At 53.9% G+C, this 17,246-nt stretch overlaps 2 protein-coding genes across 2 annotated transcripts in view; both read right to left on the bottom strand.

Annotated features, from left to right (window-relative positions):
* LOC309600986 (scavenger receptor cysteine-rich domain-containing protein DMBT1-like) overlaps positions 1–17,246 on the bottom strand; it is a gene marked incomplete at both ends in the record, with an annotated part of 121,119 nt that overhangs the window by 60,616 nt on the left and 43,257 nt on the right. The window lies entirely within an intron of this gene.
* Positions 1,482–11,952, bottom strand: LOC309600992 (uncharacterized protein). Its single transcript, XM_082333729.1, has 3 exons — positions 11,903–11,952; positions 9,568–9,779; positions 1,482–4,224 (listed from the first exon to the last, which is right to left on the bottom strand). The coding sequence occupies exon 3, from the start codon at positions 4,214–4,216 to the stop codon at positions 2,540–2,542; it is 1,677 nt and encodes a 558-aa protein (XP_082189855.1). The 5' UTR covers positions 4,217–4,224; positions 9,568–9,779; positions 11,903–11,952; the 3' UTR covers positions 1,482–2,539.

Below are 17,246 nucleotides of genomic sequence, written 5' to 3'. Positions count from 1 at the left end.
TTGGTGATCACGCAACACATGATCCCAGCACATGAGAAAAGCCTTAATTCCGAGATGGGCATCTCTGGGAGCAGTCACCCTGGGGCTTGAACCACCAGAGATGGTCCTCTCCCTCCATATGAAATGCAGGAGATCAGGAAGGTAAACCTCCCTTTGGCCTCCAGGATGCCTAAGGCTGGAGATCCCACAGGGCAGGATGCCCATCAAAGGTTGGGGCTTGTCAAACCATAAGAACACACAGAGTCTGGCTACCGAGTGCCACCTGAGATGCCCTCAATCACCCCAGACACTCACGGGGGGCTGGCATAGAGGACCTAGGGTCTGTAAGAGATGCAAGCACTCCTGGAAGAGGAGCTGAAGGCCAGCTGGGTACCCCAGATCATCTCTGATGGCCTCAGCAGCCAAATGCAATCCCAGTTCTCCATCAGCCATTTGGAGCACTTGATTGGGCTGCTCCTACACAGGCAACATGCATCACTGGAGATGCCTTCAAGTGCGTGACACCCACAGAGGCAAAAATGTGGCAAGGAAGGGACCTGGAGTGATGTAAATGACACCACCTCCTGCCACCAAATCCCACGTCCCCAAGTTTTTCCTCTTTTATGAGAATCCCCCTCTGTTCAGGACCATGAGTTAAAGGAGAGGGTGAGTTTGGGTGGGATGCGGCCTAAGGGGAGCTGTGGCTGCTCCAGGGTTGGGGCGAAGGGGCCCCCACCACTACAACACACATCACGTAGGTGCTTCGTGGCCAATACAACACCTCCGGCATCTCGCCACACCTTAAAGGGTGAAGAACCACCATCACTGCAGGCAGTCTGTGCCCAGGGCTGCAGCTGCAACCTCCTCTACCCAGAGACACATGGACACAGCAGATCCCAGGATGGGAACCTGTTGAGATGTGTCCACCACCGGCTGGGCTACCGAGGACAGATGTAAAGGGACAGGCTCAACCCTGAAGCCAAATCACAACCTCACAACCCACAGCTGGGAACAGCATTTGGAAGAGGCCAGACCTGCCCCAGTGCTGTCTCAAGGGCTGAAATGGGAGGAAGCTGGGAAGCTGTGGGGCAGGGGAGACCACCAACATGACCATGAGGCCCGCAACAGTCCTTGCAGGGAGATCCACCAGCCCACATCCCAAACACATCTCGCCGGCCCATCTTGCACCCAACTTCTGCAGGGTACAGGCTCGGCGGTGCTGTGTGAGATCTGCCTTGCACCCGGGATTTGGTGGGTCTCTCTTTACGACGTCTGCCAGCAGTACGTGCCAGGAGACCTCTCATTCACATCTGAAGGAGGGAAGGAAGCAAGACCACCAAGGACTGCACCAGCACCAAAAGCCCCTGTCAAGACCCAGCCAGACACAGCCACGAGCTGGAGGAGGCGATGAGACAGAGCCGTCGTTAAATAACCATCCTGTAATTAGTGTGCAGAGCACCGAGGAGCACACACATCCCACCCCCCCGTTCCCAGCGCTACAGGGACCGTACGAAAAGGGGGGACGGGGCGGGACTCGGGATCTCCAGAAGTCCGAGGGACAGTACAAGGTCACCAGTGCGGGCAAGGACAAGACTTTGCCCTCATGAGCAAAGGTCTGTGTGCCGCCCTCTGCCCAGCAGCCATCAGCCAAGGGAGGACAAATCCAGGCTCTGGTGGCAGCGTGGGGGTAGCTCCAGGAAGCAAGAGAGGAGGAGGAGGAGGATGCAGAGGGCTGTTTGTGTCTTGCTTGCCTGTACCCCATCCAGGTTCCTGCCTGTAAAGTCCCAGGAGCAGTTGGAGGACTTACAGCGCCGGGTGTTGCTTGCTGAGGCTCCCAAAGTGGACGGCAGCAGCATGTGTCCCCCCCTTTCTTCTGCTCCCTACCAGCCCTACCAGCACTCCGGGGCAGAAAAAAAGGGGGTGATTAACCAGGTCATTAGCAGCAGCATGAGATATGGACGGGACACTTGAACCCCAAAAGGCTTCAGGGGGAAAGGAAGGTGCCTGCTCCTCGCTCTCCCCCGCAATCCTTTCTGCTACCCGTACCGTTGTCGTTATCTCCCTCCCCAAAACCAGGCAGGTCTGTCCCCTCCTGCAGGCAACAGCGTGCCCCGACTCCCTGGGAGCCCCCAGCCCAGGCTGAGCCACACTCACTGGGATGACTAGGGAGGGGGTCTTGGGACGACTTAAGGGAGGTCTCAGCCCTCCTCCCTGCATGAGGGCAAAGAGGGCTCCTGCCTGCCCGGCAGTGGTGTGCCATGAGCCACAGCATGCCACAAGCCACAGCATGCTTGCCAGGAGCTTGCAGCCACCCTGGCCCATGGGCTCGGGGAGGGTCCTGCTGGGATCACCCCTTATGGAGGGAGGAGGAAAGCACGGCGCAGGTCCAGGTTCGGTGAAGGGCTGGAGCTCAGGAGAAGCGCTGCAGCTTTGCAGGGGTCCGCACCGGTCCTTGGGTGCACACGCAGGGTCCCCCAGCCTGCAGCTCTGCTGTCGGTGGCGGCGCGCTTACGGCTGCCACGGCCTGGCAACACCATGGCTGTGCTCGCCACGCCGGGGCTCAGCCGTCGCGGTGCACACGCTGGTGCTGCAGCAGGTTGGAGGGGTGAGCAAAACCCTTGTCACAGACGCTGCACTTGTATGGGGTCTCACCCGTGTGCACCTTCTCGTGCACGGCCAGGTAGGCCAGGTCCTTGAAGAACTTGTGGCAGAAGCTGCACTTGTAGGGCCGCTCTTGGCTGTGCACGCGGTGGTGCTGGAGGAGCAAGGAGGGTCGGGCGAAGGCCTTCCCGCACACCTCACACTTGTAAGGGCGTTCCCCCGTGTGCGCCCGCTCATGGATCACCAGGTAGGACGACTGCTTGAAGGCCTTCCCGCAGGTTTTGCAGACGAAGGGGCGCTCACCGGTGTGCACCCGCTCGTGGGAGGAAAGGGCATTGGATTGTTTGAAGCCCTTGCCGCAGAGCGGGCAGATGAAGGGGCGGTCACCCGTGTGCACCCGCTCGTGCACCTTGAGGCTGTGCCCATAGGTGAACTTCTTCCCGCAGACCCCGCAGACGTGGGGTTTGTCGTCGCAGTGCTGGCGCTGATGGAGGAGGAGGGCGTTGGAGGTGGGGAAGTCCTTCCCACAGTCGGCGCACTTGAAGGGCTTCTCGGCGCAGTGGGTGAGCGCATGGCGCTGCAGCTCGTAGGGGGTCTTGAAGCTCTTGGCACAGCGGGGGCAGCGGAAGGGACGCTCACCGCTGTGAATGCGCCGGTGCTCTTGGAGGTTGGAGGAGCGCTTGAAGCGCTTGCCGCAGAGCTCGCAGCGGAAGGGTCGCTCCTCCGTGTGGACCAGCCGGTGGCTTTTGAAGTCCGAGTGGCGCTTGAAGGAGGCCTGGCAGAGGTCGCAGCGAAAGGGGCGCTCTTCGTTGTGTACCACCTCGTGGCTGAACAGCTCCCAAGCCCGCTTGAAGGCCTTCTCGCAGACGCCGCACTGGAAGGGCTTCTCGTCCACAATCACCTCACGGATCTCCAGCTCGCCAACGCCGCTTGCTCCCCGCTTCGGGTGGACCGGCAGCCCTGCTGCCGCCTCCTCCAGCTCGCCCACTGCGCTCCCCAGCACCAGCTTGGCGGTGGAGTAGATGCCGCGCTCGTCGATCAGCTGTACAAAGTCCGGCTTAGGATGGGCATCATCGGAAAGGGGCAGCTCAGGGGAGCAGGACCGAGACTGCCTCTCCTCCTCCTCCTCGCTGCTCCGCAGTGCCTCCTCCAGCCCGTTCTCCATCTCCCTCTGTCTGAAGTCACCTGTCCGGCCCCAGATCAACCGCAGCCTCTTCCCCCGAGAGGGTCCCGGCTCTTCGGCGTTCTCCCCCCGTCCTGGGGATGCAGGGGCCTGGCTTGTCTCAGGCTTCAGGCACAACCGGTGCTTCCGCCGGCACGGCCGCAGCTCCCCCAGTGCCTGGTGGCACGGGGAAGCCCCCTCGTCCTCACCAGTCTTCTGGCAGGGCCTGCCTGCACCTGGAGAGGCGAGAGAGCCCTGCCCGCGCCAGCACCGTCCCAAGCGGCGCAGAGAAGCTTGCCCCAGCCGCTCCGGGGAGCCTTCCCCTGGCTCTTGTCCTGGCTGCGCCCCAGCTGCATCCTCCTCCTGAGCCTCCTCCTGCTCTTCTTCACCTTCAGGCCCATCTCCTTTGGAAAGGGGGGAGAGTCTCTGGGAAAAGGAGGGCTCGCAGGCTGGAGGACCTGGCTGCCCTTCCATGTCAGCCCCTGCAAAAACGAGAATGGAGAGAGTGTGAGAGGGATGAAGGGCCGGGGGCAGGACCGTGAGGGAAGGGTTGTGAAGATGAAGACATGGGTGGCAGCAGCGCAGACGGAGGTCAGAGGGACATACAGACATATAGGGGGGGAGAGACGGAAAAGGGGGGCGGGGTGGGGCAGATGAAGAAGGTGTGGGGGGGTGCATTTTCCTCCCCCATCTCCTGGGCCGCTTTACCATCTCAGGAATTCCCACCAAGACTTGGCCTTTGTGCAATGAGTTTGGGGGTTAAGCGTCCCTTGACCCTGCCAGCAACTCTTGCATGGCTGAGGCGAGAGCAGCACTGACCGTACCAGGGACCCCGCTTGCCTGGCCAAGGTGGGGAACGAGAGCGGGAATAATCAGTCATCCCCTGACAGCCTTGGAACATATCTTATCTGGATCGTAACTCAGGCGGATCCGTACCAGTGTTACTGGAATTTCTGTGAACTCCAGTAATTACCGATCCGGGTTGTGGCCAGGATGAAAATTTACTGATGCCTGAAGTCAATCATCTCACCACCCTAGAAAGAGCGGTACCAAGGGAGACCCTCTGAGCTCTGCTGGGCCGCAGGGGCTGTGCCCAGTATCTCCCTCTAACTGGGACGCCTCTCAGAGCCGCGAACTCTTCAGTTTGGAAAGCTCAGAGGCCTGGCGACAGGAGCTGGGCTGAACTCGGGGCCCCCTCACTCCTTGAGGCTCGACCTTCGCCGGTCGAGACGATCATTTGATGTGAGTATTTCACTTAGCTCGAGGGGAATTTTTGACAGGTACCTTTATATGCATATTGTGTGTGAATCAATTCCAACAGTGCAGTAAATCCTATTTAATCACTTTGTAAATGCTAAATCCACCAATGATTAATTGGTGTTAAATTCCTGTGATTCTCTCTTTAACTGTGAATAAACCTTTCACAGATGAGCGGTTAGGTCGCTTAAAGAATCACTGTCAAAGATATTTGCAAATAGCGATTTTAGTAGAAATTTATAAAAGTGTGATTTAACAGAGTTCAATGGCAAAGTTCACTCTATTGCTTATTAAAGGAATGGAATATATATATATATATATATAAAAAGAAAAACGCAATTGAATTAGAAGAAAACCCAAGGAGGAAAAGGGGGCCCTCCCGTTGAGTCATGAGGTTTGGAATGGACACCTTTGCTTTCTAAACTCCTTCTCAGAGAGGAGCCCAGGTGCGGCTGGATCCAGTCCTAGTCTCAGACTTGGTCAACGGTTTATGTCCAAGGATTCTATATGTGTAGCAGCAGTTTAAAGTTTCTTCACACTTAAGAGAGAATCACAGGAATTTAGCAATAACTAATCATTGGGTAATTTAGCACCTACAAGGTGATTAAATAGTTTACTACAATATTTGTATCGATACACACGCACACACAATAGGCCTAGTAATTTGTGTGAATTTAGTGAACTACTCACAATACGCATATATAAAAATTCCCGTTGAGTCCAGTGAAATACATCAAATTATTATCTCAATGGGCGAAGGTCGAGCCTCAAGGAGTGAGGGGGCCCCGAGTTCAGCCCAGCTCCTGTCGCCAGGCCTCTGAGCTTTGCAAACTGAAGAGTTCGCGGCTCTGAGAGGCGTCCCAGTTAGAGGGAGATACTGGGCACAGCCCCTGCGGCCCAGCAGAGCTCAGAGGGTCTCCCTTGGTACCGCTGTTTCTAAGGTGGTGAGATGATTGACTTCAGGCATCAGTAAATTTTCATCCTGGCCACAACCCGGGTCGGTAATTACTGGAGGTCTCAAAAATTCCAGTAATGCTGGTACAGATCCATCCGTATGGATCCGCCCGAGTTACAACCCAGATAAGATATGTTCCAAGGCTGTCAGGGGGCGACTGATTATTCCTGGTACAGCCAGCGCTGCTCCCACCTCAGCCGTGAGTTTCTGATACGATCCAGGGACGCTTAACCCCCAAACTCGTTGCACAAAGGCCAAGTCTTGATGGGAGTTACTGCGATTGTAAAACAGTCCGGGAAGGTGATGGGGGGGACATGCACCACCACAAAATCTTAAACTGCTGCTAGACATGTATAATGCTTAGACATAAACCATTGATAAAGTCTGAGATGAAATCTGGGTCCAGCCACACCTGGGCTCCTCTCTGAGGAGTTTAGAAGCAAGGGGGTCCATTCCGAACCTCGTGACTCAATGGGAGGGCCCCCTTTTCCCCCTTGGGTTTTCAGTCTCTCTAAAAATCATTCTAATTCGCCTCTACCTCAATTCTTTATATATATTCCATTCCTTTAATAAGCAATAGAGTGAACTTTGCCATTTTTGAATCACACTTTTATAAATTTCTATTAAAATCACTACTTGCAAATATCTTTGATGGTGATTCTTTAAGCAACCTAACTGCTCATCTGTGATGGCGGAGAGACGGAGAAGGAGCGGGGGGAGGATGGAGAAGGAGGGTGCATGGGGAGGAGGCAGAGAGACAGCCACTACAGAAAGTCTGTAAAACCTGGCGTCACCAAACCCTTTCCCCTTTGGGGGATCGAGGTGGCGGGCAGTCCTAGTGCCAGAGAAATGGCCCAGCTCAGCACTTAAAAGACTTTTTACCTGTGAGCCTGTGACTAGCACTGAAGGCTGCGGCTATTCATAGCAGGGAGCGATTTGCTTCCTCGCATGGCCTGCCGAGTTCTTGGGTCAGAGCAACAACGGAGGGACTGGCCTCAACCATGTCCTCAGCCATCAAGGGCCGTACCCGCTGGCCGGCAGCTTCCAGGCAGTTTGCAAAGCTCCTCAGAGACTGCCTGGTCTCCCCGGGTGCCTATGTGACCCCTCGTCTGCGACAAGGAGCTGCCAGCCCTGCCTCAGGCACAGGCGGTGGATGCACGGAGGGATTCAGCCCCCAGCTCCTGGGGATTCAACAGCACAATTCTGCTCCGGAGCGTTATCGGGGTGGTTTTTCAGATCACCTTCTCAGCAAATGCTCCTCTCTTAGGCCGGTGTTTTTCCAGCCTCCATCCAAGCTCACCGATACCTCCGGAGCCTGTTCAGCAGTTGCACAGCTCGACAAGAGACGCCAGGCTCCGATATCCACCTTGGAGATCCCCGGGCTGGATTTGCTGTCCCCATTCGGGACACCGCGCGTGGATCAGTTTAGCCAAGGGAGGGGAAGAAGGCTAAAGCACGATCTGTCTCCCCAAATCCCACGTGAAATCACACCCCGCGAGGGCCTGATGCACAGGCAAGAGTGACCAGATAAAACAAGGAGCTCTTTATCGCAAAAGCTAAATTCAGGTGGTTCGGTCTTGCCTTCCGTGTCCAGAGGCATCCCAGTGAGAGGCAGCGGGGTGGAGGGGCCGTCAGGAGCAGCGGATGCTTTAAGAGCCTCCAAGCACCCCATTGCACAGAGGAGAGCGCTCCCACCGACCTGCCGCCAACACGGCGAGGAAGCTGCTGCGAAACCAGACATAAAACTGCCCTAAAGGCGCCTGAGAAAGGACTCCCGTAGGCAGGAGCAGGGAAACAGCTGGCAGAGAATAAAAAGCAGAAGAGAAGAAAGGTACGGGCTGAGAAGGCAGCGTGCCAAAGCCTTCCAAGGACTGATAAGTGCTGGAGACCTGCTGAGCGGTTGGACCACCAAGAACCGATAAACTCTGGGCACAAAGACCCCACCGAGTCTGCCCGAGGCCACCAGCCCGCACGGGCATCCGTGACAGGGGGTGTAATTTGGTATAACTTGGTGGCTGCTACGCACAGGAGTTTGCGGGATTACAGGCAGTCAGTGATGCGGCGGGGTCTTTCCAAGGGATTTTCCAACCCCCCCAGCGCCCAGACATCGATGGGAGCCCACTGCAGCTGCGGATGGAGCTTCAACCAGGCAACTGCAAGGGAAGGCAAGGGGGTGAGCTACGAGTGAATGAGCTAAACGCTATTAATAACCACTTTGATCCTATTAAAGCTTAATGAGTGCTCCAAGAAACACTGCTCCTCACCCACGCCTCCCAACCCCGGCCGGGTCTCAAGGTGCGGAGAAGTGAATTCATGGCCAAAGCAAGAGGGTTTCCAGGTGCTATTTCATCTCACTGGCACGGAGCAAGTACGGTCAGCCCAAAGGGCTGCAGGAGCACTGGGATGGGACACCCAGAAAAAGCAAAGCTGAGGAATCCCACGTTGAAAAGGGAGGAGATGAAGGTGATGGTCGAATATATTACGAAAAGGGTAAAGGGGACAGCAAGTTGAATAAAGTAGAAAAAGAAAGAAGTAGAAAAAGCCAATAAAAAAAAAACCCAAACCATCAGAAATCCTCACTTAGCCAAACTGAGACAAACACTTTTGTCCCCTGCTGAGGCAGGCACTCACGAGATGCTCCTGTCGTCGTTTAAACGGCTGGGCCCTGCATCCTTACTGCACAAGTAACGCTGGAAGAGGGCTCAGGATTACCCTCTCCCAGGGCACGCTCGCCTTTCTGGGATGGATTTGACCAGTTCTCAGCCAGGGGCTGTGGAGGCCTTCCCTTTGGGTTGAGAGATCAGAGTGATGCTGGGGGGGGGGGGGCGGGGGGGGGGCCGGAATCAGAAAGGCCCCCAAGCAGAGGGGAGAACAAACCCACTGTCTCAGGTCCCCCTGCTCTCAGATCCAGGCGTTCAGAGAGGGAATCGCCTGCGTGGGCAGAAAGGGATGGCACAGAGCGGGCTGGAAGTGGGACACGGACACGGGGGGACACAGAGGAGGAGACTCACACGAGCAGGTGGGCAAGTGCCCCGTGCCCGGCCTTTCATTGGAAACACGCTTCCCCGGCTCCGAAAAAGCCAAATATTAGGGCTGCCTTTGCTGCCATCCAGACACTCAGCACATCCCAGCTGACTCGTCACCATGAATTCAGGCAGGATGATAAATTTGGTGTTTTCTGGCACTGTGTGATGGCCACAGTGAAGTCACTGAGGGGTTTTAGGACTTCCCTACCTGCCGCAGCACTGGATACAGCTACGTGGGAGCCCCTTCAGGCCCGCTGCCGTGCCGGGATGCTCATCGGAGAGGAGTGGAGCCAGACTTACTGAGGGCCAGGAGGAATCCACCACTGCTGGTTGGTTTAAACCAAGAGGTTTTGGAGGGGTCTGCTCTTGGGGAAGGAATCAAAGTGTACAGACAGTGCCCGCGGACCTCACGAGACAGAGGAACAGAAAGGGGCGAAGCAAGAAAAGCACAAAGGTGGCAGGGCAATGTATTTGGGGGAAAAAGCAGCAAGCGTCTGCTGGAGCGGAGCTTCTACATGCAAAGCAGAGAAGATTTGGGGGGGTTCAGCCTGAGACAAGTGACCACGAGGGTCCCAAAAAAAGCTTACGTGCTCCTAAAACGCAGCAGGAGAGGTATTCCCTGGGCAGGCAGGGCCGCAGCCAAGCCGAACCTTGGTGAAAACGGCTTTGGCGAAGACGGGGCGACAGCGAGTTGCCATTTCGGAGAGAGTCACAGGACTGATCGGGGTGACCAGTCCTACCCGCAGAGCAAGAGCTGGGGTATCCAGCGTAGCCGCAAAGGAATTGCTGCTCGCGGGCTCTAAATAAAAGGGAAAAAATATGTCGGGAAAGGAAAAAGAATAATTTCAGTGGAGGGCCGGGGCTGGTGTGGGAGCGAAGAGGCAGCGAGCAGCAATGGAGGAATTCGCAGCAGCGGAAAAGGCTCCAATCACAGCCGTGTAGGAGCTGCTGGGCCAAAAATATATGATTTTTTTCGCCCCCTAGTAGCGTCAGCAACGCCGCCAGCCCACCCAGCTCCCCCAGTGCCTGTGGGATGGCCAGGACTCACCCCTTTTCCATCCCAGATATTCCCAGCATGGCCCAGTTTTCCCCCAGTATCAACAAGGAACCTCTCTGCATATCCTGATATCATCCCCCCAAGAACACCACAAGCCCTCCCAGCATGTCCCAGTCTCCCCTGGTATCACCCAGACACTCCCATCACATCCCCGTCCCCCCCAGTATCAAACAGACCCTCTCATCTCACCGCTTCCCCCCTCTTTTACAACCAGATCCCCCCCAGTATCAACATGGGCCCTCCCATCTCACTGCATCCTCTGCAACATTAAAACCAGACCCCCCCCAGTATGTCCCAATCTCCCCAGTATCAACCAGACTCTCTCATTTCATCCCCAATTCCCATTACAACCATATCCCCCCCCAGTAGGGCCCAATCCCACCCCCAGTATAACCAGACCCTCTTATCTCATTGCCGTCCCCCTACACTGTTACAACCAGACCCCCCCAGTATTCCCCAGTCCCTCCCAGTATCAACCAGACCCCCTCATCAACCTGTGCTCCACCACTTCCATTACAACCACAGCCTCCCAGCATGTCCCAGTCCCCACCAGTATTAACCAGATGCTCTCATCTCACTGCCCACCCTCTCTCCCACCATTACAACCAGACACCCCAAGTATGTCCCAGTCCCCCCCCAGTATGTCCCAGTCCCCGCCTCCCAGTACCAACCAGATACTCTCATCTCATTGCCCTCCCCCCATACCATTACAGCCAGACCCTCCCAGTATGCCCTAATCCCTCCCAGTATCAATCAGACCCTCTCATCTCACTGGCCTCCCCTTCCCCTATTCCAACCAGACCCCCCAGTATGTCCCAGTCTCCCTCAGTATCAAACAGACCCTCATCTCACTGCCCTCCCCCCCACTACAACCAGAACCTCCCAGCATGTCCCAATCCCCCCCCAGTATCAACCAGACCCTCATCTCACTGCTCTCCCTCCTCCCATTACAAGTACACCGTCCCAGCACACCCCAGTTCCCCCAGTATCAAACAGACCCTCTCATATCATTGACTTCCCCTTCCCCCATTCCAACCAGACCACCCCAGTATTCCCCAGTCCCCCAGTATCAACCAGGCTCTCTCATCTCATCCCTTCCCTCACCGCCATTACAACCAGACCCCCCCAGTATGCCCCAATCCCTCCCAGTATCAACCAGACCCCCTCATCAACCTGTGCTCCACCACCTCCATTACAACCACAGCCTCCCAGCATGTCCCAGTCCCCCGCCCCAGCATCAACCAGACCCTCTCATCTCGTTGTCCTCCCGCCTACCGTTACAAGCAGTCCCCCCCAGTATCAACCAGTCCCTCTCATCGCACTGCCCTCTCCTATCCCCATTACAACCAGAACTCTCCAGCACGTCCCAGTCTTCCCAGTATCGACCAGACTCTCATCTCATCCCCCACTCCCATTACAACCAGACCTCCCCAGCATGTCCCAGTGTCCCCCAGACCGTCTCACCTCACTGCCCTCCCCCCGCCATTACAACCAGACCCCCCCCAGTATGCCCCAGTCCCCTCCCAGTATTAACATGAGCTCTCCCATCTCATCCCCTACCCCTACCCCATTACAACCAGTCCCCCCCAGTACCAACCAGACCCCCTCCGCTATCACCACGGATCCCCAGCCCCCCACCCCGCTACCACAGGCCCCTCGCCCCCCCCCCGGGCCCTCCCCTCCCCCGGAACCACCGTGGGCTTCCCCGCCCCGGCCCAGTATCGCGGTGGATCCTCCCAGCCCGCCCGCTCCCCTCGGGACACGCCGCGGCCCGTTCCCCCCTGGCCCCGGTGCTGCCGCCCCCGTCCCGTCCCCCCCCGCCTCAGCCGCCCCCGGGCCCAGCGGGCCCCACCGCCGCCGCTCACCCCCGGCCGGTGCCGCAGCCCAACGCCTCCCCCGGAGCCGCTTCCGGCCGCGCTCGCGCCCTGCGCGGCAACGCCACTTCCGGGGGCGGGGCGGAGGCGGCCGGAGAGGAGCGCGCATGCGCGCGGGGGGCGGAGCCGCGCGACGGGGGGGCCGCATGCGCGGGGGGCGCGTGGGCGTGGGGACACACGGGTGTGCAGTGCAGGGGAGTGCATGGAGCACGTGTGTGTGCATGGGGACACGCGTGTGCATGTGGGGACACACGTGTGCAATGCAGGGACGTGCCTGGAATTCGTGTGTGCATGTGGGGATTCGTGTGCGTGTCAGGGGCACGCGTGTGTATGGCAGGGACATGCCTGAAGCATGTGTGTGCATGTCGGGAGATGTGTGTGCATGTGAGGACACGTGTGTGCAACGCAGGGACATGCCTGAAGTGCGTGTGTGCGGGAGGACACGCATGTGCAATGGAGGGATATGCCTGGAGCACACGCGTGTGTATGGGGGCATGTGTGCAATGCAGGGACATGCCTGGAGCATGTGTTCATGTGTGCATGTGGGACATGTGTGTGCAATGCAAGGACACAGCTGGAGCACGCACATATGGAGACACGTGTGTGCATAGCAGGAACACAGCTGGAGCACATGTGTGCGTATGGGGACACGTGTGTGCATTGCAGGGACATGTCTGGAGCACGTTTTAATGTGGAGTGACACATGTGCAATGCAGGGACACACCTGGAACACATGTGTGTGCATGTGGAGACACGTGTGCGTGGCAGGGACACACCTGGAGCACATGTGTGTGTATGGGGACACGTGTGCATTGCGGGGACACACGTGCATTGCAGGGACACAGCTGCAGCACGTGTGCATGTGGGGACACACGTGCAATGCAGGGTCATGCCTGGAGCACGTGTACGTGTGCATGTAGAGATGTGTGTGCATGGCAGGGACACGCCTGGAGCACACGTGTGCAGAGAGAGGTCCCCCGTGGAGCAAGGTCAAGCCCCTCACCTTGCAAGGCTGGTGGAGGTGCTGGGCACCAGGCTGCTCCCTTGCTGCTCCAGGCTGCTCCCTTGCTGCTCCCGTCGGCGGCGCGGGGGGAGTGGGATCCCTCCTGGTGGATGACGGGGAGGACACATGGAACGGGGTCAGGTGCTGGGAATGAAACAGAGAAAGAGCTGAAGGAGAATAGTTTGGGTTGGAAGGGACCTTTCAAGGCCATTCAGTCCAACCCTCCTGCAATGAGCAGGGACATCTTCAACCAGATCAGGTTGCTCAGAGCCCCGTCCAGCCTGGCCTTGAATGTTTCCAGGGATGGGGCATCCACCACCTCTCTGGGTAACCCCTTCCAGTGTTTCACCACCCTCATTGTGAAAGGGAGGTGCGTAACCCTGCCGCATCCAACCCCAGGACCTGAAGGGTTCATGGTGGGTCACCACCCTGCTAACCAAAGTGGTCCGTTGGGGTTCACTTAGGGGAAGCTCTGAGATGTTGCCACCACCCAACCCTACCTCCACCTCCCAAAGTGGCAATGCAGGAGGACTGAAGATAAACTAATAACACAGACCATCACCATCAGCCCTTAGGCAAACATCTTCAAAGAGCTCAAATATTTGCCCTTGGTTTGAAAGGGCTGTAAGTGATTCAAAGGACCCACGGACGATGCAGCTCTTTGACTTGAGTTTGCCAAGAGGCAAAGCAAACAAGGAGATAAAAAGCCACTTGGAGCAGCACCAAGCAGGGAAATAAAAGAAATGCAGGACCTGGTTGAAAAGCCACACCAGATTTCAAAAAATAAAATAAAAACAGAAAAAAAAGACAAAAAAAGGTTGCAAATAACCACAGTCGGATGGAGGTGAAGGACGTCTTTGAAGGTGCCCAGTGCAATCAGCCCAGATGAGCAATGTCTCCATGTGTCCCCACGTTCCTTGGGCCACCTCGTGCCGCAACTCAATCTGCTGCCTGCCTGCCATCCCAGGAAGGACTTGGCTTGGGGCAACTGGTGGAGGTTGAGGCACAATGACATGGTGACATGGACCTCTTTGAGGCACATCCCAATGGAGGACCATCATGCTGACCAGCCTGGAGGGCTGCGCCTATAAGCACCTTTTAGGCACCTAAAAGTTGCCAGGTTCCTTTTATGTTCAGCGGGGAAGGTCAGGGAATCACGGCCCTGAGGGACCTGATGCTCCTCATAATCCCATCTGGACGTGTTGCTCCCCTGACACGGATGAGCGGTTAGGTCGATTAAAGAATCACCATCAAAGGTATTGGCAAGTAGTGACTTTAACGGAAATTTATAAAAGTGTGATTTAACAGAGTTCAATGGCAAAGTTCACTCTACTGCTTATTTAAGGAATGGAATATATATAAAGAAAAAGAATTGAGGTAGAGATATAAATAATAATATATAACATTAACATATAACATATAACATATAACATATAATATATAATATATAATATATAATATATAATATAAAATAATATATAATACAATGTATAATGTATAGTATATAATATATAATATATAAAATAATATATAATATATAACGTATAACATATAACATAATATATAATATATAATATAAAATAGTATATAATATGTATAATGTATAATGTATAGTATATAATATATATAACAATATATAACATATAACATATAACGTCTAATATATAATATATAATAATATATATAAAGAAAAAGAATTTAGAGGAGCCCAGGTGCGGCTGGATCCAGATTTCATCTCAGACTTTACCAACGGTTTATGTCTAAGGATTATATGTGTCTAGCAGCAGTTTAAGGTTTATTCACAGTTAAAGAGAGAATCACAGGAATTTAACACCAATTAATCATTGGTGGATTTAGCATTTACAAAGTGATTAAACAGGATTTACTGCACTGTTGGAATCGATTCACACACAATATGCATATAAAGGTACCTGTCAAAAATTCCCCTCGAGCTAAGTGAAATACTCACATCAAATGATCGTCTCGACCGGCGAAGGTCGAGCCTCAAGGAGTGAGGGGGCCCCGAGTTCAGCCCAGCTCCTGTCGCCAGGCCTCTGAGCTTTCCAAACTGAAGAGTTCGCGGCTCTGAGAGGCATCCCAGTTAGAGGGAGATACTGGGCACAGCCCCTGCGGCCCAGCAGAGCTCAGAGGGTCTCCCTTGATACCGCTGTTTCTAGGGTGGTGAGATGATTGACTTCAGGCATCAGTAAATTTTCATCCTGGCCACAACCCGGATCGGTAATTACTGGAGTTCACAGAAATTCCAGTAACGCTGGTACGGATCCGCCTGAGTTACGATCCAGATAAGATATGTTCCAAGGCTGTCAGGGGATGACTGATTATTCCCGCTCTCGTTCCCCACCTTGGCCAGGCAAGCGGGGTCCCTGGTACGGTCAGTGCTGCTCTCGCCTCAGCCATGCAAGAGTTGCTGGCAAGGGTCAAGGGACGCTTAACCCCCAAACTCATTGCACAAAGGCCAAGTCTTGGTGGGAATTCCTGAGATGGTAAAGCGGCCCAGGAGATGGGGGGGTGGGAATGCACCATCACAATCCACCCTGTGACTAAAGTCAATCCATCTCTTTCCCACAGAGTGGCGGTGTGGTCCCCTCTTGCCTCTGTGCCTATAAACAGAGTAATGTTATATTCCAACTGTAATTTGAGGGAAATTTTGGTTGGTTTCCTTGATTATTAGGATTTTGTTAAATGTGACTAAGCAATTTCATATATGCAAGAAGGGCTGTGTAATAACGCTATTTGTCTAGCCATTCCCCACACCCTAGCATATGGGAAAATGTTTAAGAACAAGCATAATACAACGAGACCCAACAGAATCATGGTGGGGTGTAGCATGTGGTTCAGTGTCCTGGTCGCTGTTGGGGACCATCCGAATAAGATATCCCACCAGTGATGTTCTCCATCCTTCTTCACTCTTTCTAGAACACGGTGTATCTTCTCCATATCGTGTTGGACGGTAATCAGGGTTCTGTGTCCATTGTCCCGAATTGATTTCAGCAATTGATTCAGGTCATCGTGTTGTAACAGTTTTCTTACCAATGTGAGATTCATCCCAATCGGGGTAGGCAATAGATCTTGATATGATGCACGGTTAGATTGCAGCAATTGATGGGTTGTGACAGGAGTTGAATAGTTGAAATTGCATCCTGTAATTTTAGTAAAATTACAAATACAGGTATTTGAGTGATTATATACATCTACAGTGGTGTTGTCTGTAGATACAGAATCACAGAGGGTTCTCATGCAAATGCATCCATTTCCAAAAGAAATGCGTACAGTTTCAGGGGTTTCGCTAGGATGTATCTCAAAGTGACAAATATTTTATTCAGTGTCAAGACGAATGCCTTGGGCCTTAATGGTATTACTTTCACAAATAAATCTCTCGTTCCCGCAAAACACAAGCATCAACATCAACAGTTTGCCATTTGTTCCCATTTTGTTGGGCCCATACTCTATGTTCATAGAATCATAGAATCATTAAGGTTGGAAAAGACCCTTAAGATCACCGATTCCAACTGTTAAACCGTTCTAATAGATAGGGGACAGTTCCATTGTGATTTAACCCCAGCGCAACGATATATGGGGTATACCGAAGCATTGCGTGTTGTCAAAACAAAAGCTGTGGTTTTACTGGTAGTGGGATCGTAGGTATAATTAACTAGTTGCCACCACGATTGGAATTCCCTCTCAAATTTAGTGGAATTATCCCAAATTATTTTTCAAATTTCAGCGGGTAAGGTGCCTTCTTCACCTTCTCTTATAATTGCTGCCGCAGTAGATTGTACTCACAGTTGAGCTTGAATACAGCTAAGAACGACAGAGACATTAATTTGGGTTGCATCTAGCGCGCTCACCATCCATTGATGGGCGTTCTCACTGATTCTTTCCCATTGGGGTAATGCATCAGATAAGAGCCATTGATTAGTTCCCAATGCCGCTAGAGAAGTTTGTGATGGTTGGTCTAATTTGTATAAATTACTTGCTGAGCTTATTTCATTTGCTAAAACTTCAATGTCTATGCTGTTTAGTACCCCTAATCCTGTTCCTAAGACACCAGTCACATCTGTTCTTGATCGTTTTGGAGAGGCGAGGGGTCGTCCAGGCAGCCATGCTAACCACCCTGGATAAGCTGTATCCAGGAATGGTGAGCAGGTAGGTTTAATTGTGGAGGTATTGACCTTCATTGGCAGTTCTACTCATTTGAGAGACCATGGTGGGTGAAATAACGCTTGCTGTTGCCCTATGGTTTTAATTATGGAGGGACCAGTGTTATAAATGTGAGGAGAGAGTTTGATAGGAGGTTGAGTTGGTGAATAT

This window comes from Platalea leucorodia (assembly GCF_965183815.1).
Source record: "Platalea leucorodia genome assembly, chromosome: 27".
NCBI classification, from domain to species: Eukaryota; Metazoa; Chordata; class Aves; order Pelecaniformes; family Threskiornithidae; genus Platalea; species Platalea leucorodia.
Note: the sequence above shows the minus strand (reverse complement) of the source record. Positions and strands in the feature narration are given on the sequence as shown.